This window comes from Rhinoderma darwinii, chromosome 9, assembly GCF_050947455.1.
Source record: "Rhinoderma darwinii isolate aRhiDar2 chromosome 9, aRhiDar2.hap1, whole genome shotgun sequence".
NCBI classification, from domain to species: Eukaryota; Metazoa; Chordata; class Amphibia; order Anura; family Rhinodermatidae; genus Rhinoderma; species Rhinoderma darwinii.
In genome coordinates, this window is record NC_134695.1 from 46,780,090 (window position 1) to 46,800,841 (window position 20,752).

The 20,752-nt window shown below is 45.3% G+C and overlaps 1 protein-coding gene across 2 annotated transcripts in view; it reads left to right on the plus strand.

Moving 5' to 3' along the window:
* Positions 1-795: 795 nt before the first annotated feature.
* The window catches only part of AP2A2 (adaptor related protein complex 2 subunit alpha 2), a 73,615-nt gene continuing 53,658 nt past the window's right edge, over positions 796-20,752 (plus strand). For both annotated transcript variants that reach the window (XM_075837608.1, XM_075837609.1), the window contains exon 1: positions 796-1,098. In XM_075837608.1, coding sequence (XP_075693723.1) covers positions 1,032-1,098 — 67 coding nt within the window. In that variant the 5' untranslated portion in view covers positions 796-1,031. The remainder of the gene's footprint in view (positions 1,099-20,752) is intronic.

A 20,752-nucleotide genomic window follows, 5' to 3' on the forward strand; every position in this document is an offset into this window, starting at 1 on the left:
CCGGACGAAACGCTTCCGTTGCATCACGGACACCACCGGCGGTCGACGGCACCAATTGACTTTAATAGGTTCTGTCGGCTTTTCGTCAGGGTGTCCGTGGTTTACCAGAAACAATAACGCAGTATTGTTTCCAGTAATCTCTGCCGGATCTGCGACAGAAGCCCCTAACGGAGCCTACAATGCAGATGTGAACAGTCCCTTTACAGGACTGCTTGCATGACAGAAGCATTCATATGGATGTATTGAGCTGCAGAATTTGCAGCAGGGAATCATGGGTTAAAAAGGCTGTGAATCCGAGCTCTCTCTGCACAATCATTATGATCTGCCATCACACCCTCCACTCACCTTTTATAGCACCTCTACCCTCTCATGTGGCACCTGTATCCCGTGCCCCATTAGCTATGCCACGGTTTAGGGGGTTAATTAAGCAAGTAAATGTTTTATATAAATAAATAATATTATTGCACTGCAGTAAAGCGTCTCCTGTAGTGACAGTAAGGGTCAATTCACACGTTGTGGTTGAGATGCGGTTTTTACAGAAACGGAAACTCAACAAATCGCGGTAAAACCGGATGCGGTTTTTAATGCGGTTCTAACTGCAGCGTGTGAATGAAGCCTATTGAACCGATCACCAGCTGCTGGAGCCCCATACACCCCGATATTCTGAGTCCATGCTCTGAAGCCCCCGCTGGCCAATGTAGATATGTAAATGAGCGAGTCGCTATTCGTCCAATGATGTGAGCTGTCAACACCATGACAGAACCACGCCCCTCTATATAAGCCGAGGAGGCGGCGCTTTCTCTCTGGTCCCGGGCGTCCTCCGTGACCGCGCTTCCTGTATTCTCTGCGCCTCCTCCCGGCTCAGAGCGCGGTCCTGCGTCCTGTTCACTGTGCGAGGTGTAGACGGGGGCGCGCCGGGCCGGAGGAGACACATCCAGTCATAATCCGGTCACGTTACAGCTAAGCGCACCGGTCCGGGGTTCCTCCACTTCTCGTTGGGTCCGGGCGTTGCCCCCTACTCTCTGGGGAAGATGCCCGCCGTGTCCAAGGGAGATGGGATGCGGGGCCTGGCCGTGTTTATCTCAGATATCAGGAACTGTGAGTATTCGGGAGAGCTGGGCACATATGGGAAGAGAGAGACATCATTTGATAGCAGGGACCGTTAGTGGCACTTGTCGCGGCAGGGGGCGCTCTTCTCATGGCACTGTATATGGCTGGTGCTGAGAATTAGGGGGGCACTTACATTGTACCAGTCAAGGCCATTCTACTCTGTGTGAATTCAGTGAAGGTCGTTGGAGTGTAAAATATATAAATTCCGTCTCTTCTGCAGAATGGCTGAAAATAATGTCAATTAGGGTTTACAATGTGATAGATAATTGTACAGACGTCGGTGACGTGATTGTCGCGTCAATTTAGACCAAAATGATAGGTTCACGGTGATTAAAATGTGCTCTATTGGTAAATGCATTTTCTTTTTTAATTTGCGCACATTTTTTTCGGTCTTGACGGCCTCTCTGGACAATGTATATATTTTTTTACTAGGTAATTTTGGTGCCATCGAAGGTAATTTTTCATGTGAAAACCTCGTCTGATCGTGCACGCTGTTTCTATTACCAGCAGTGTAAGGGTTAATATGTAACACTCCAGGTTTACTTGTATATTCTGAATAACGCAGATGTGCCTGCCATAAATCAATAGTCAAAGATCCGTAAATCATGAGCACATTCCTGCTGGATTCTGGATTTACACCGCCTCCCACTAAAAGAAATTCTGTTCAGCCAGATATCCGGGATCTGTTCCTGGGAAAGCTGGGTGACAGCCAATATGGTGATTACTATATTCCACGGTGGTCAACACCCATCTTTTCTAAAGTCCGGACTAGCACATCAGCGCGGTTAAGGTGACATCGCTTCTACTGTATCCTCGCACGATTTCATGGCAGAAAATCCTCAGACAAAAACGCTTATAAATTGACTTGCATGTCAATTTATGCTGCGAATCGTTGCGTTTTTTTCTGCATTGTCTGCGATTCTCCCGCAAAAAAAGCAAATCTGAAAACAACAAAGCCTTTTTCTTTAAATTTAATTAACAAAAAGTCTATACTTACCCCCCCCCCCGTGTTGTCATAGCGACCGCTCCTTGTTCCCACATCTGTTCCCCCTGCAACATGGCCTCCAGGAATGACGTTTCATTCCATGTGACTGATGCAGCCAACCACAGGGCTGTAGTGGTCACATGGGCTGCAGCGTAATCATGAGGCCTGGCTGCACAAGAGACCAGAGGGACGTGTTGCTATAGCAACACCAATGAAGGTAAGTACTGGCTTTTTTTTTTTTTTTTCTTTCTGCAGCGACGATTCCAGGTGAAAATTTGGTGCGGTCTTTCGGCCAGAATGTCCTGCAGGTTCTATGTCTGATACCCTGTTTACTTTAGCTGTATCCGACCTGTGTGAACATACCCTTACTAATCGGATCTTTAGAAAAACTGGCTGTTGTATTGGTTGGCATAATTCAGGCCACACAGATTCTACAGAAACAGTTGTATCTAAGGCTGCGTTCACATCTGCATCAGGAGCTTTCCGTCGGAACGGAGCCCTGACTGACACAAACTGAAACCAGAGGTTTCTGTTGTCATCACCATTGATTTTAATGGTGACTGAACCGGTGCCAATAGTTTCCGTTTGTCTCCGTTGTGCAAGGGTTCCGTAGTTTTGACGGAATCGATCCTAATAAAGAAAAGGACCTGATGTTTCCCGGGAGAGCTCTATTGAAGACGATGCCGATGGGAAGTCCTGCCGGCCGCTTCTGGTTCTCACCATTCCCAGCACCGCTGCGGTCTCGGTCTACGGCGACATCATTACAGCGGCTCGTGACTTGGTACCGCACTCAGGGCAATGATATGTCATTACGTCGCCGGGTAAACAGATGATGTATCGCAGGACCTGAACAGCGGCAGTGGGGGGAGAAAACATTGTAAAGGTAAGTATATGGCAAAGGTTACAATTGTACAGTTTATGGCCTCCATATAACGGAGACAAACGGAAACAATTGGCACCGGATCCGTCACCGTTGAAGTCAATGGTGATGGAAACGGAAACCTATGGCTTCCGTTTGTGTCAGTCAGGGCTCATCTCCGACGGAACGCAGATGTGAACGAAGCCTGAGCCATGGTTTTTCTTAAAGAATCCATTGTAGGAATAACATGTCCCATCTACATGTAATAACTGTCAATTAGAAAAATACTTCGGCATTTGTACACAGGTTTTATAAAAATATGCAGTTTGGAGCCGTTCACTACAAGAGCCCATCTAGTTTCTGAGGTAAATTACCACAGCAGTTGAAATGTAATGAAATCCGTATCCCCCACCCCGTAGACCGGCCTGATAACCATCAATGAGACCCCGTAGACCGGCCTGATAACCATCAATGAGACCCTGTAGACCGGCCTGATAACCATCAATGAGACCCTGTAGACCGGCCTGATAACCATCAATGAGACCCCGTAGACCGGCCTGATCACCATCAATGAGACCCTGTAGACCGGCCTGATAACCATCAATGAGACCCTGTAGACCGGCCTGATAACCATCAATGAGACCCTGTAGACCGGCCTGATAACCATCAATGAGACCCCGTAGACCGGCCTGATAACCATCAATGAGACCCTGTAGAAATGTCATTATCCCGGTATTTGTGCCTGGTTGGATTTGTTGTGATTGTTTCCATAGAGAAACATTGCAATCTCAGTAAGGTCCCATGCTCTTGACCGTAGATTTCGTCCGCAATTACGGAGCCATTAATTTCTATTGACCACCACCACCTTCCCGTATATTTGGGAAGGTGTCCGGGCCGTAGAAAGCTTCCGCAAATGATAGGGCATGTCCTATCTTTTGCTTTTTACGGACCGTGCTCCCATATTATATATTGGAGCATGGAACGAAAATGCGGGTGGCTGTCAGCGGCCGCCTGTGCCCGTATTCGCAGACCATAACAACGGGCACGGTCGTGTGCATGAGGGCTAATGCAGCAATTTTACTGTGGCCCACTACCACCCAAATGTCACCATAGTCTAAGAGAATATCTCAAAACACATTTGATTGGATCTCTTCTTCTATGACCCTCTTAATTGACAGGATCTGCACTTTGATGTCCTTTCTAAGGCCCCGTGCACATGCGGCGGATTTTGATGCAGATTTTGTGCTTGCTGTAGAAATAGATGTATGGAACTGATATTCGGTCGCAGAAATGACCAACATAAGTATCCTTAGCAGGGGTCTAAGGCCGAATGCACATGTTGCATATTACATGCAGTTCTGCCGCGCTTTTTCACGTGCGGCAAAACCGCAGCGTAATACAGTACGTAATCCTGTCCAAGCTGCGTTATTTTTCGGGACGTAAATTGACCCGCTTTGCTTATTTTCAAAGCCGAAAATCCGGTTTACATTTTTTGCGATTCCACTTGCAGATTCTATCCCTGTAGTTCTAAAGAAATATGCAGCAAAGCCCGCAGCATGAAAACGCAGCTATTTACGCAGCAAAATGTAAAAATGGCATCAAAATACACACCTTCAGGAGCTTTGTTCAGCTGCGTATTTTCCGCTGCAAAATTTTCACCGTGCATGTGGCCTAAGGGTGGCAGAAATTTCGGTGACTGAAAATCTGTTTTCATACATCTGAATGGGGTTGTTTCTGCATTCGGTGCATGGATTTCTGCAACTTCTGTATCCGATAAATGGATGCCATTATAGCCTGTGGGTGACTGATGCCAATATTAGGCATCCGCTTAACATATTCATCACTCAGTCTATAATGACATCCGTATAACGGATAGGTCCTGAAAAGCCCGTGACCTATCCCTTAAATCAGGGGTCTCAAACTCGGCCGGGTAAGTGGGCCGCATATAGAAAAAATGGGAAGTTGACGGGCCGCATTACTTTCAAACTTGATACAATACAAAATTATTGTTAATCAATTAGTTATTTGAACTACTAGAACACTATATTACTAGAATAATATTACTATAATAATAGCGCTAGGTTTAAAATTTGAGATATTTCTCCACGTGCTTATTTCAACAATCCAGCTAAATGCAGTCCGGCGGCTCCGTTAGCACACATGTCAAGAGTGGGCAGCCCCTTTTTAGATAGTGCCGCAGTGCCCTCTGTGGATGCTGCCGCAGTGCCCTCTGTGGATGCTGCCGCAGTGCCCTCTGTGGATGCTGCCGCAGTGCCCTCTGTGGATGCTGCCGCAGTGCCCTCTGTGGATGCTGCCGCAGTGCCCTCTGTGGATGCTGCCGCAGTGCCCTCTGTGGATGCTGCCGCAGTGCCCTCTGTGGATGCTGCCGCAGTGCCCTCTGTGGATGCTGCCGCAGTGCCCTCTGTGGATGCTGCCGCAGTGCCCTCTGTGGATGCTGCCGCAGTGCCCTCTGTGGATGCTGCCGCAGTGCCCTCTGTGGATGCTGCCGCAGTGCCCTCTGTGGATGCTGCCGCAGTGCCCTCTGTGGATGCTGCCGCAGTGCCCTCTGTGGATGCTGCCGCAGTGCCCTCTGTGGATGCTGCCGCAGTGCCCTCTGTGGATGCTGCCGCAGTGCCCTCTGTGGATGCTGCCGCAGTGCCCTCTGTGGATAATGCAACACACCCCTAGATAAGGCCACAGTGCCCGCTGTAGATAAGGCCACAGTGCCCGCTGTAGATAAGGCCACAGTGCCCGCTGTAGATAAGGCCACAGTGCCCGCTGTAGATAATGCAACACACCCCTAGATAATGCCAGTGTCCTCTTCAGATACTGTCACACACCCACTTGTAGATAACGCCACAGTGCCCTCTGTAGAGGCTGCCCCAGTGCCCCTCTGTAGAGGCTGCCCCAGTGCCCCTCTGTAGAGGCTGCCCCAGTGCCCCTCTGTAGAGGCTGCCCCAGTGCCCCTCTGTAGAGGCTGCCCCAGTGCCCCTCTGTAGAGGCTGCCCCAGTGCCCCTCTGTAGAGGCTGCCCCAGTGCCCCTCTGTAGAGGCTGCCCCAGTGGCCCTCTGTAGAGGCTGCCCCAGTGGCCCTCTGTAGAGGCTGCCCCAGTGGCCCTCTGTAGAGGCTGCCCCAGTGGCCCTCTGTAGAGGCTGCCCCAGTGGCCCTCTGTAGAGGCTGCCCCAGTGGCCCTCTGTAGAGGCTGCCCCAGTGGCCCTCTGTAGAGGCTGCCCCAGTGGCCCTCTGTAGAGGCTGCCCCAGTGGCCCTCTGTAGAGGCTGCCCCAGTGGCCCTCTGTAGAGGCTGCCCCAGTGGCCCTCTGTAGAGGCTGCCCCAGTGGCCCTCTGTAGAGGCTGCCCCAGTGGCCCTCTGTAGAGGCTGCCCCAGTGGCCCTCTGTAGAGGCTGCCCCAGTGGCCCTCTGTAGAGGCTGCCCCAGTGGCCCTCTGTAGAGGCTGCCCCAGTGGCCCTCTGTAGAGGCTGCCCCAGTGGCCCTCTGTAGAGGCTGCCCCAGTGGCCCTCTGTAGAGGCTGCCCCAGTGGCCCTCTGTAGAGGCTGCCCCAGTGGCCCTCTGTGGCTTCCCCAGAGCAGGAGTCCCAGTGATGTCAGGAGCACAGCTGGAGTCCCAGGCAGAGCGCTAGTAGGCTCTTCCTGGGACTCCAGCTGTGCTCCTGACATCACTGGGACTCCTGCTCTGGGGAAGCCCCTGACTCACTCTCTATATATGGACAGCGATGTCAGAGGCTTCCCCAGAGTCCCGGAGCAGAGCTGATAATAGCGCTCTGCCCGGGACTCCGCTCTGGGGAAGACCCTGACACACTGTCCATATATGGGCAGCGATGTCAGGGAATTCCACAGAGTTCCGGAGCAGAGCCGACACCAGCGCTCTGCTCGGGACTCCGGCTCTGGGGAAGCCCCAGACATTGCTGTTCATATGTGGACAGCGATGTCAGGGAATTCCACAGAGTCCAGGAGCAGAGCCGACACCAGCGCTCTGCTCCGCTCTGGGCAAGACCCTGACACACTGTCCATATATGGGCAGCGATGTCGGGGAATTCCAGAGTCTCGGAGAAGAGCCGATACTAGCGGCTCTGTGTCTCGCGGGCCGCAGATGACAGCCCCAGGGGCCGCATGCGGCCCGTGGGCCACGTGCTTGAGACCCCTGCCTTAAATGGATGCCTGTGGCTGATATGGCATGTTAAGCGACGCATTACAGGATGGGATAGTGTAGTCTACTATTCTATTTGATAATTCATTTTTTGCCTTATCCTGACACATATCGGCCAGATGAGGAGACTCTTTTGCCCTCCATCGGACTATGGAAACGTTAAGCGCGTACGTCAGGAGCTTTTCATGATGTACATGCTAAACGGAGAACAAAAAAACCGCATTGTGCACCCCTTGTGTGGTGTAATATGAGATTCAGAACAGAGTTAAATCGGTTGTCTCGTAAAGACAATTCTACTCATGTGCCTATTGGGGAGTGTAAACGTCGTAGAGGGGGCCCCTGTCTAAGCCAGAATGGAAAGTCACTCTGGCGGAGGTGAGCCGTCCTTGTCTTACATGGGTGGCCATTCGTCAATGTAATACAACATTACTACTGCAGGGGAAATGTCTACCCGATCCTTCCCCCGGCAGAAGCGGCTCTGTCGTGGATGTCGGGAGCCAGACTCCCTGCGATCATATGAAAGGGGTTATCTGTGATAAGTCAAGCCTCTAAGTGGGTCTCTTGGCCTATGACATTGGTTATTTTAGTGTTCAGTTGATCGTTCTTATTTACAAGGTGCGGTCTAATTGCAGTTTGTTACCGCAATATCATGTCTTAAATCGCAGCATTTTATTGTGATTTTGTGGTTATCGCGGCCATAAATCACAACTTGACCGCACTGTGAATAAGTCCTAGTTCTTTGGTTTAAAGCATTTCTATTTGTTTTCTATCAACTGATCGTTGCTGCTCACAATGGTGACACTATAATCACCTTGAGGAACAACCTGAGAAGAGGTCCAAACCCAACGGACCCTTGAAGAACCATTTTCATAGATTAGTGTGAATCCGTTGATCTAGTGTTGAGAGAGGCTGAGAATGACAATCTTCTCTTTAAAGAGGCTCTGTCACCAGATTCTCAAACCCCTATCTCCTATTGCATGTGATCGGCGCTGCAATGTAGATTACAGTAACGTTTTTTTTTTTTTTTAGAAATGTTCATTTTTGGCCAAGTTATGAGCTATTTTATATATATATATATATATATATATATATATATGCAAATGAGGTTTGAAATGGACAACTGGGCGTGTATTGTGTTTTTAACTGGGCGTGTTTACATGTATGACGCTGACCAATCAGTGACCAGTCAGCATTATACACTCATCTCCATTGATTTACACAGCAGCGATGTGCAGCCGCATACACAGACATTAACGTTAATCAAGTGTCCTGATAATGAATACACATGACCATCCAGCCTGGACGTCATGTGTATTCATTATCAGGACACTTGATTAACGTTAATCTCTGTGTATGTGGCTGCACATCGCTGCTGTGTAAATCAATGGAGATGAGTGTATAATGCTGACTGGTCACTGATTGGTCAGCGTCATACACATAAACACGCCCAGTTAAAAACACAATACACGCCCAGTTAAAAACACAATACTTGCCCAGTTGGACACAACGAAAAAAAAACGCTTAGGCCTCATTCACACGGCAGGGTTTCCCGGCCGGGTGCCGGCCGTTCATAAATCGGCCGGCACCCGGCTGCATTAGGAATGATAGACCCCTAATGGGGCTATTCACACGACCGATTTTTTGACGGCCGGAAAATCCGGCCGTCAAAAAATAGGACATGCTCTATCTTTGCCCGGGCACCCGGCCGCCCGGCTCCCATAGAAGTCTATGGGGCCGGGTATTACACGGCCATCACCGGAATGTGTTCCGAGTGATGGCCGGGTTTCCCGGCGCTTGCGCTCTATCTCCTCCTCCTCACAGCGCAGAGTGCATGTGAGGAGGAGGAGTTGATGCCATTCTGACGAATGGCATCGCTGTACACTGTGTTGCAGGGCCGGGGTGTACAGCAGGTGGAGGGAGCGCTGCGCTGGCTCCCTTCCCCTGCTTGTTAAAAGCACCCTGGCTCGGCGACACCTTCGATGGCGCCGCTAGTAGTAGTAGCAGCAGCTGCTGCTGCTGCGGCTGCTACTACTACTGTAGCGACGCCACTATAGCAGAGCAGGGAGGTATCTCCCCGCTCTGCTATGTGCTAGCCGCACTTTAGCTCCTTGAAGGAGCGGAATCCCCGTGTTTTCGGGGATTCCGCTCCTGGACAGAGCGCTTGATGTCTCTGTCCATATCTGGGCAGTGACATCAGGGGAAACTCCTGAAGCGGAATCCCCGAACACATGGGGATTCCCCTTCAGGAGCTGCCGCTGATGTCACTGTCCGGATCTGCCCGGCCCGGCACGGATGCATAACTTTATGCAAACCGGCCGGGCAAAATGGCCGATTTTACCGGCCGACACTCGGGCTCGGGAACGACCCGGTCGTGTGAATCCCGCCTTAGTTGTCCATTTCAAACCTCATTTGCATAAATATAAAATAGCTCATAACTTGGCCAAAAATGAACGTTTTTAAAAAAAACAAAAAACTTTACTGTTATCTACATTGCAGCGCCGATCACATGCAATAGGAGATAGGGATTTGAGAATCTGGTGACAGGGCCTCTTTAAGGCCTTGTTCACACACTGCAGGTTTTGTATGTTTTTTTTTTTTTTTTTATATGCCAATACCAGGAACGTAACCTAAACAGAAATATATGAAGGATGGCCTTAAAGTGTCTCCTCCTGTATCCAATTTTTATTTTAAACAAAATGTATGAAAAATCTGCATTAAATCTGCACTTTGCGAACAAGGCCTTATAAGCAACACTACTGTAGAAATGTATGTTATGTTCTAAGGCCTTTAATGTCCTGTATGCTTGCTTCCATCCTTCTGATCGAGATCTTAATCTTGAGTAAAGACTAAACTAAAGATTAACATTGTGGTGGTTACCGGACCATCATCGGAGTTGCGACCCTTCATTAAGATGGTCTCATGTGAGAATTCTACAGAAAAAGTAGCGGATTGTCTGTCCATCCCACCAGGAAATTGAGCTAGAAGAGAAATGTTACTGCTACTTAAAGGGGTATTCCAATCCCCGACATTTATGGGATCCGCACCTATTTATTAACTTCTATGGAAGCTACGGAAAACCACGAAGCTCAGCGAGCTTGCAGAAACATCCCCATTCACATGTAGGAAATGGATTTTCAGTTGCAGACATTTCTGCAAAAATAATGCCACGTGTCGCAAGTGCCACACTGCTCTGAGTGTCGGCTCTAGCATCCAATCAGGACACCTAGAGCTGTCACTCAGAGAAGAGGGGTGGGGACTGCAGCCTTCTCTGGGAGGAGCACTTAAACAACAAGGGGCAGCCTCAGTGGCACTTAAGATTGTGGCGCCGTGGGAATTAAAACGTTGAGTTCTCGGTCATGCCACTTGCATGACCAACATAACCGGTATCATTACACTGCCCTCCTTTTATATAGCACTGTATGCCACAGGGCGGCATTGATGCAGCTGGGCTGCGGCCGAAAACCGCACCACATGCTGTTTGGCGCGGTTGTCATATTGCTTGTTACTAGCCACATGGCTTTTGGCCGCTTTGTGGCTGCTTGAATGAATGCACTATAGTGTGATCTGGCCTTTGCAGAATTAGTACAGCTTAGATTAGTCAAGACACCAGTTTTGGGGGTTCGGTTTGTCAATCCTTTCCCTCTAGTAGCCGTGTGTATTACATGATGCTGGTGTAGCAAGGCCGTTCTGTACTACTAAAATGATGACTCGTGAAGCATGTTGTAATCCCAGATTAGACTAATATAAACCTCAGAACATTATGGCCTTGCTGACCTGTCTGTGTGGAAAGCAAGCTTAGGTAAACTATGGCCATGAAGAACCTGCAGTCCTCCTTGCTGTGTTACGGGTAAGCGCCTAGAGTTCCCTAATTATTAAAAAAGAGAATACATTTTCCATTTTCAAAAATTGCAGCTTTTACCTACGTAGTAGTGTTATGTTTGGATAAACTTTCATAAATGCTTGGACTCTGTTCACACCTCATCAGAGCCTTCAATCGGAGGTATACGTCGCCCATAGGCCCCAGTGTTAAAAACAAAAAACAAACAGTGTACCGCATGGTGGCCCACTGTATAGAAATCGGTCTATGTGGACACATACAGTTTAAGGAGCACTCCCACAATTTTTTTATTTTTTTTTAGTCTCTGGCCCGTTGGAAAGGCACACTATGTAAATTGTGGTGAAGTGGATAACTCAGAAATCCAGCCCCAGGTAAGAAAATTACCTTCACCACAATTTTAATAATGGGCCTTTCCAACGGGCCAGAGAATAAAATCATTTATATGAGTGCTTTTTTAAGGACACTCTTTTGGTCTCTATCAGGTGAATGGGGCCTATGGATACGTTCAGTGTATTTGCCGTGGTCTTACCTGGGTTATGTTTATTTACAAATGGAGCAATTCTGAACAGAATTATTTTGGGAAATATAATTTTTTTTATAATAAACAATAAAAACATATTGCTACGAAATTATGCCTAAAAGCTGCGGCCGATGGGTGCACCATTTTTTCGGTAATACCAGTGTTGCTTGCAAAATTGTGCAGCCATTGACCACCGCATGTGGGTGTAGTTTCATCAAAATGCGGCTGCCACAACTTGGGAATTTACCCTTACAGGTGGCCATAGCTTTAACTAGACTATACTTATTACTGCTTTGAATAATAATTGTGTGGATGGTGGGAAAATGATCACTAGGAAAATTTCTAGTACTGGAACGAATGAAATGTTGATCTAGAGAAAGGCACAAAAAAAAAACATGGGGCGGTCAGAATAAATCTCTGGATCAGTGACCAATCACCAGTAATCTAGTAACCATAATATGCACATAATACATGTGCGGTCTGACTCGTAATTTTTTAAGTGGCGTATAGATGTTCCCGTCATGGACTTCTATGCCGCTTTTGTCTTGGCAGCAGCTGCCTGACACTGGTTGCTACAGTTCCGTTTGCTGCCAACTAATCCACCCTAGTCCTTTTCCATGTATGTTTTGTTTAGATCTCCTCTGGTCCTGTCACCTGCATGCAGCGGGCGGTGTTGCTTAGCAACATCTCAAACGTGTTCAGACCCCTGCTTAGAAAACAGCAATCCCAGTTTTTATCGAGCCTTATGAATAATTATGTTCAGTGTTTTTTTTTTTTCGGACAGAAAAATCTGCCTCAAAATTCCTTCAAGAATTTTGAGGCACATTTTGGCCTGCCTGCACTTTGCGGCAATTTTCGCTGAGTTTTTCGGCCGTGGCCATTCAGCGCTGTGGGCGAAAAACGCTTTCTCTGCCTCCCATTGATTTCAATGGGAGGTCAGAAACTGAGCCAATCTGCCTCAAAATTCAAAACTGAATTTTGAGGCCGGTTTTCCTCCTGCAAAAAAAAAACTGTGTGAACCCAGCCCAATACATGTTTTCAAACTGGATTTGCACTGCAAATTTTACTCTTTCAATATATGGTGTAAAATCTGCAGCACGATCTGTGCCAAAATCTGCATGTAACACATGCAGATTTTGCAACAGAAAAAAGTCAGCCACGTGTGTCCGTTACTCTCTGTTTTTAAATCAAACTAACGGATGAAAACCCGATCTGTTAAAAATCCTATTGAAATCAAACGTATTTTTAATTGCATTTATTCGTGTCCTTTCGCGTCCATTATGTTCGTCACATAGCTGTTTTTTTGACGGAGTACGGGACTTTTCCCTCCATTCATTAAAAAAAACGGATGTCTAACGGATGGGTTATGTTTATCATTGGTGTCCATGTAGAACGGATACAAATGGATTGTAAGCTGTTTGCATCCATTTTTTTGATTTAATCCGCTGATCTAAAAACGGATTAGAGTAACGGATTATACAACACAAGTGTGAACTTCGCCTTTAGTGACTATAAATCTGGCCGTGCTCGAGAGATTATAGATGGCTGCAAAGGCCTATATAGGAGAGTTGTACAGAAAGCTGCCGTCTGACGTCTATTGAGGCAGCTTGTTTATAGGTGGCACTGCATCTGTAGGGGTCAGAGGGTGGTTAGTTGATCGCAGGCTTCTTTATGGGCTTAATGTATACAACTCTATTACAAAAAAAAATGTTCAGACCATAAAAACTGAATTTTAAAAATGGATTCATGGGAGCCATGAAGAGAGAAACTGAGTCGGAAATACTCATTCTTTGTCTCGTTGGCTTCGTAAAGTCACTTTCAGACATGTTTTATAGACAAAACTCTAGTTATGCTTTCACCTGGCCCTACAAAAATTCCACAATAGATACTACGTTCACTATTGCAAGTGATTTCATAGATATCCAGTGATGGAAATAAGTTTTGGCATGTCCTGGCATTTGTATATTTCCTCTTTAAAAAAGCACTGAGCTTTAACCCCTTCCCCCTGCTTGCATTCTGGGCCCTAATGTCCAAGCCATTTTTTACATTTTTCCATTGTCACATTCGAAGAGCTGTAACTTTTTTATTTTTGCGTCGACATAGCTGTATAAGGTCTTGTTTTTTGCGGGACAACTTGCAGTTTTTATTGGTACCATTTGAGAGTAGATGCGACTTTTTGATCACTTTTTATCACATTTTTTTAAAGTCAGGATTAACAGAAAACAGCAATTTTTCCATTGTTTTTTATTTTATTTTTTACGGCGTTCACAGTGCGGGTTAAATAATGTAACAGCTTTATAGTCGGGGTCGTTACGGACGCGGCGATACCAAATATGTGTAACTTTTTTGCTTTATTGTAGTTTTTTTTTAATAGTAAAGCATTTTGTAAGGGGAAAAAGTGGGTTTTTCATTTTTTTTTTCATTTTTTTTTTTTTTAAATTAACTTTATTAAACTTTTTTTACTTTTATACTAGTCCCACTAGGGGACTTCACTATCCTCCGATCGCTATTATAATACACTGCAATACTTTTGTATTGCAGTGTATTACTGCCTGTCCGTTTATAACAGACAGGCATCTGCTAGGTCATGCCTGCGGCATGATCTAGCAGGCATTCATGACAGGCAGACCTGGGGGCCTTTATTAGACCCCCGGCTGCCATAGTAGACACAGACACTCGGCGATTTTATCGCCGGGTGTCGGTGGGATGAGAGGGAGCTCCCTCCCTCTCTCCAAAACCACTCAGATGCAGTGCACGCTATTGTGCACCGCATCTGAAGGGTTTAACGGGTGAGATCGATACTAATATCTATCTCACCCGGCAGAGCAGGGACGCCCCCAGCCCTCAGCTGCCTCTAGCAGCTGAGAGCAGGGAGATTTCACGGCTCCCTGCTCTGTTTACTTTATTCTACAGCAGCGCCATGGAATGGCGGCGCTGTAGAATAAAGCCCATTAATGACCGCCGTAAAAAGGCTAATCGGCGGTCATTAAGGGGTTAAAGGGGTATTTCCAAAATAACAATTTATGGGATAGGTGATACTTTTCTGGTTGCTGGGGTCCCACCTCTGGTACTCCCACCGATCACAAGAACAGCAGTAAAGAGAGCATTAAATGCAGCAGCGATAAAACCTAGCGGGATAGGTGATCATTTTTGATTCTGGGAACACCCCTTTAAAGGGTGGATTCACACAGCGTTTTGCTGCCTTGTTTGTGTCATTTATTTAGCTTTTATTTATTTTTTTTGTGTGTTTTTTTCTTTTCGCATCAAAAATGCTGCGGCCAGATGTTAATTCAAAGTCTATAAGGAAATATTGAAAAGTCGACCTACATAGCATTTTGGTTTCAGTAAGAATTTTTTTGTATTTTTTTTTAAAAAGCAGCATGCTCTGGGTATTTATTAAATTTTTTTCTTATCTCATAGCGACTTGAAAATCTCTGAACTAATGCACGTACAAATTTTTTAAAAGAATAAAAAAGCCACCAAAAACGCTTCTAAAACAAAAAAAATGTTTGACACTTAGGCCCCATGCACACGACTGTGCCCGCAATCACGGGCACGGACGGCCGCCGACTGACAGCGGCATTTTCGGGCCGTGCTCCCATACAAAGTATGGGAGCATGGCCCGCAAAATGCAAAAGAACGGACATGTTCCATAATTTTCTGAACATTTCCATGGCACGTACACCCTTCCGTAGTGCTACGGAAAGGTGTCCACATTCAATGAAAGTGAATGGGTCAGTAATTGCGGTCCGCAAAAACTGAGGTTTTTTACGGTCGTGTGCATGGGGCCTTATGGTGTGTTTTATTTTTTTTTTGTTTACAAACATTTGAAAGCTTTGCAAAAATAATTTGTGTGAAGGAGGCCTAGGTTGTCTGGGGTAGGAAGGAAGGTCTGTTTTTTTTTTTTTTTTTTTGTTCCTGTCCATGGGATGTCTGGTATTGCTGCTCATACCGATTTACAGCAGAGTGTTTTTTTGTCCCTACTTTTACTCTTCTCTCTGACTGCGGTTTACATTATAGGAACAAATCTACATGCGTCAGTGTCTGCATGTCATCTGATGTAGGAAACTTAACTCTCACATTGCGTTATAAGAGCTAAGGCTTTGTTCACATCTGCGCCAGGGCTCCGTACCAACTCCGTCGGAATGGAGCCCTGACTGACCCAAACAGAAACAATAGGTTTCCGTTTCCATCACCATTGATTATAATGGTGACGGATCCGGTGCAAATTGTTTCCATTTGTCTCAGTTGTGCAAGGGTTCCGTTGTTTTGACGGAAGCAATACCGTAGTCGACTACGCTATTGATCCGGAACAAAACGACAGAACCCTTGCACAACGGAGACAAACTGAAACCATTAGCACCGGATCCGTCACCATTAAAATCAATGGTGATGGAAACGGAAACCTATTGTTTGTGTCAGTCGGTCCCGTTCTGACGCAAAGCTCAGACGGAACGGGACCCTGACGCAGATGTGAACGAAGCCTTATCTGGACAATTAAGAATGTTGTGTATATCAACTAGCTCGTTGACTGTTTCCAATGGTAACCAGAAGAGAATGGTCAATGAAACTCTAAATGCTATGTAATGGCACATACATGTAAAGGTCTATTGAGGTTCAGAACCAGAGATGAGATAAAAAAAAAAAATAAAAAAAAAAAAATATATATATATATAAAATATAATTTTTTTTTTACTAAAATGATTGGTTCCGGCCAATGGAAATTTGTCTATTTTCTGGTAATTGTCTGACTCTGTTTATTCTGTTTCTCTCTCGCCGAGGCTTTCATTGTTGCCTAAGTAACAAAACCACCCGCTCTCCCGGCTGTATCTCTTGCTGTCACTTCCAATAATCTGGTGGGTGATGTAGTTGGAAACCTCATTGGAGGTACGCTTTATGGTAGATTGTAGGGTTAGTGTCTTTATATCTTGTGATGCTTTGCTTTGACTAGTATATGGGGCTTGTGATCATGTATTTAGTTTGTATTCTAGTTCTACGTGCATTGGGAACTTGGATGGGTCCTTATCAGCACTGGTGTAACTGGATACACTGAAGATCTGTCCTAGAATACAATGAATGATACTGTGTATACTGGACATACAATAGACTCATCCCATGTAACATTACAGCCGCCATTCAGCAAGTGTCTGCTGCTTGTTCTGCCACTGACATTAGCCAGATGCTGTAGACCACAATTATGGGATATTTGCATAATTCCTCATAAAAAAATAATTCCGTTTTCCCACGTGACTACTGGCAACAGAGAAAAACATGGAGCGGAGCATAATTGTAGTAATTTAGAAGAGCCCTTCATAGCATTAATCTGTTTTGGAGAGACATTTGCATGGGTTAGGTGGCTTTACCTGAAGCAGGGTGCCAGGCTACTGTACCATGCTGAAGCCAGGGTGATCGCAGATAGCAAAGTACTGTATAGCATGTCCTATATTATAGTAGATCTGATGGGAGGCCAAACAGAGCCATAGACACCCGTGTACTGTCATTGTCACAGAGCTGCATGTGCTTGGCAACACTGCCCATTGACCCTTTCCCGGCTGATGTGCCAGCTGCATGGGCAGCAGGTTAGTTTTCTTTATTATAATCACAATCGCATGTGCAGTGAAAGAAGAAATGGAGACAGGAGCATCACAGGCATATTTCTTACGTCCAGAAGAAGCAATTCTAGTGATATTGGCTGATTAAAGATGACCATAAATTAGCCCATCTCCTTAAATAAATATTTTTTTATTAAGAGGATACAAATAAAGACTATGTAAACCTTTAAAAGGCAATTTAAAAAATAATAATAAGTCAGTCAGATTAGTGTAACTTTCTAAATAGTTTTGATTAAAAATTCGTTTTACTTTGAGATACAGCTGCTTTGTATCCTGTGTACAGAGCAGCTGTATCTTTCCCTAAGACCTGAATCCGTCAGGTCTGTGGGGCAGACTGGTTCAGTGACAGCGGGTCCACGCAGGATCCACCTGAAATCTGTCACATCTAAGTTCGTAACTCACTGACTGACCCACTGACACTGAATCAGTCAGTCCCACGGACTTGACGGATTCAGATCTTAGCGAACGATACAGCTGCTCTGTACAGAGGATACAAAGCAGCTGTATCTCAAAGTAAAACTAATTTTTAATAAAAGCTATTTGGAAAGTTGCACTAATCACACTGACCTTTTTATTAAAAAAATTAAAAAAATTGCCTTTCAAAAGGTTTACATAGCCTTTAAGGTTCTAAATAATATCAGACACCCTCCCAATTTTCACCCACTGATACACTGACAGAATTATTGGGACACACCTCTCAATCATTGAATTCAGGTGTTTTATTCAGTCCCATTACCACATATGTATAAAATCCAGCACCTCGCCATGCACTCTCTCTTTACAAACATTTGTGAACAAATAAGTCATTTTAAAGAGATCACTGAATTCCAGCATGGTAATGTGAGGGTATTTTCACACGCACTGTTATCAGGTGTAATTCGGACGTTTTACGCCTCGAATTACGCCTGAAAAGACTGCTCCATTACGCCTGCAAACATCTGCCCATTGCTTGCAATGGGTTTTATGATCTGTTCAGACGAGGTGTAATTTTACACGTCGCTGTCAAAAGACGGCGTGTAAAAAGACTCCCACGTCAAAAAACGTTTTTGGAGCCGTTTTCATTGACTCCATTGAAAAACCGCTCCAATAACGTCCGTAAAAGACGCCGCAAAAAAACGAGAGTACTTGCAAAAACGTCAAATTCACGAGCTGTTTTAGCCTGAGAACAGCTCCATAATTTCAGACGTATTTTGATACTGCGTGTGAACATACCCTTATAGGACGCTACCATTTCAACAATTCAGTTTGACATTTCTTCCATCCTAAACATTCCACGATCAACTAAGCCACAAAGTCGCAGACCACGTACAGTCACACGACCTATTTTCAGACGTAAACGAGGCGTATTATGCCTCGTTTTACGTCTGAAAATAGGGCTACAATACGTCGGCAAACATCTGCCCATTCATTTGAATGGGTTTGCCGACGTATTGTGCCGACGACCTGTAATTTACGCGTCGTCGTTTGACAGCTGTCAAATGACGACGGAAATGACTGCCTCGGCAAAGAAGTGCAGGACACTTATATACATTATATGCAGGACACTTATATACATTATATGCAGGACACTTATATACATTATATGCAGGAAACACTTATATACATTATATGCAGGGCACTTCTTTCAGACGTAATTTGAGCCGTTCTTCTTCATTGAACTCAATGAAGAGCAGCTCAAAATTTACGGCTGTCAGAGAAGCCTCGCAAAATGTGAGGAGGAGCATTTACGTCTGAAACGAGGCAGCTGTTTTCTCCTGAAAACAGTCTGTCTTTTCAGACGTAAAAGCCTCTCATCGTGTGCACATACCCTAACTGTAGAGTCCAAACCTCCTCTGGCAATAACGGCGTTATGTGCGGACTGAAAATTATTAGCAGTGTAGTCACTGCGGTATCGGAGTACTCGCTAATATACATTCCGGACCCCTGTCGCGCTGATTGATATTTTGATAGATTTTTACAGTGCTGCCGAGGGGACCGGATGTCTAGTGGCGCAGTTTAACTTTATGATGACATGACGAGTCGTTATGTGATCGGCCCCGCTGTACGCTATGTCGCTATGGAATCGCTGTACTACTTCGATTGTGCTAATAATTTTCGGTCCCCACATAACCTCTTTAACAGCTTCGTAAAAACTGTGCCCCGGGAGCTTCATGGCATGGGTTTCCATGGCAGAGCAGCTTCAAACAATATATAGTTGGGTCTGGCACTAAATTAAATAATCAGGCACGTGACTATCCTTTCTTGTTCCCTTTTTTAAATTAAATTCTTGGGATAGAAACCCAGGGGTATACATCTCGGCTTTTGGGATGGCATAATTGGCTCATGTATAGTTAGTGGGCCCTTTATAACTAGTTTACCCCAAACTAGATATAACTTTTATAAAGATGTGTTTTTTTTCTAAGATATTGTATTCACTTCATATCTCCCTGTGCTTTTAAAACATAAAGATATTAAACCTATAAATAGCGCCTGAGGGATTTTTATGGGGTAAAAAAAAGGAATCGGATGTTGGAAGGAGGTCTTCTTTTTCCTTTGCTAAAATTATAAATTTTATCCAGGTTTGTCGATTTTATATTTTTGACTAGATAAGCCTCTTTCTCGTCTAATTTAGATGATGAATTAGGATTTTAACAAAAAATGTTTAGTGTTGTCTTGAAGGAGACCATTTTAGCTTGGAAAACAATGCAAAAAATATTTGGCCTCCATATGTAAAATTATGGTCTTATGCTAATTTTCCTGCAGGGAAAGGTAATTTAGGGATATACCGTAATCATTTTTGAAAGGGACTATATTATCTTGGGGGAACTGTATCCGGTATATATTATTCCATCACACAGATCACCCTGCTAAGTTTGATTTGATCATTAGTAGAGGGATTCTTTGTGTCCGATGCACATTCAGGAGCCGCTATGAGCACAGCCGTCAGTCAGCCGGACTAACGGATTTTGATTAAAGCGCCGAGATGAAGCTTTGATGCCAAGAATTGACATTTCAAAACGAAGCAAAATTTTGCGTACATGTAGCAATAATGAAGCTCTGCCGTTGAAGGATTTCACAGTTGGGTGACCAAATTCTAGCTCTGTATACTCAGCAGTAGTGTCTGCATCTTATAGGATATGTGGGTTGCCGTCCAGTTTTTCTCCTGCCCATTCGCCACTCCCGGCCACACGCTGCGCAGGGAACTTCAGCACCGATCTGCTCTAGTGAATAGGGCTGTGTTGTAGCTTCTTGCACAGCAGGTGGGTAGGAGCATTTATATACAGGCAGAATCAGTGAAGGAGCAGCCGTGCTCAACTAGCACAATGGTCCCTTCATTTTCATCATTGTTGGGGGTTCCGGCATTCGACACCGATTAGAAAGTGATGACATATCCCAGAAATGTGCTATTACTTCATATGGTAGGAAACGCCTTTAAAGGTAATGTCCACCTTTTGCAACCAATTTTATTTAAATATTTTAATTGCCCCAATAAATCTAAAAAGTCAACGCTTCAGGTACTAATCCTATAATCGGTATTAATGAAAAATATCCGTAAATGTTAATGAAAATTCATACAATGCAATACATGGAAAAATATGGGGCAGTGTCCGCACTACACAAATAAAAGCACAGAGCAGCAGTAATCAATATTCGTCCCCCAAACTAAGCCGTTTGAGGAAAAAC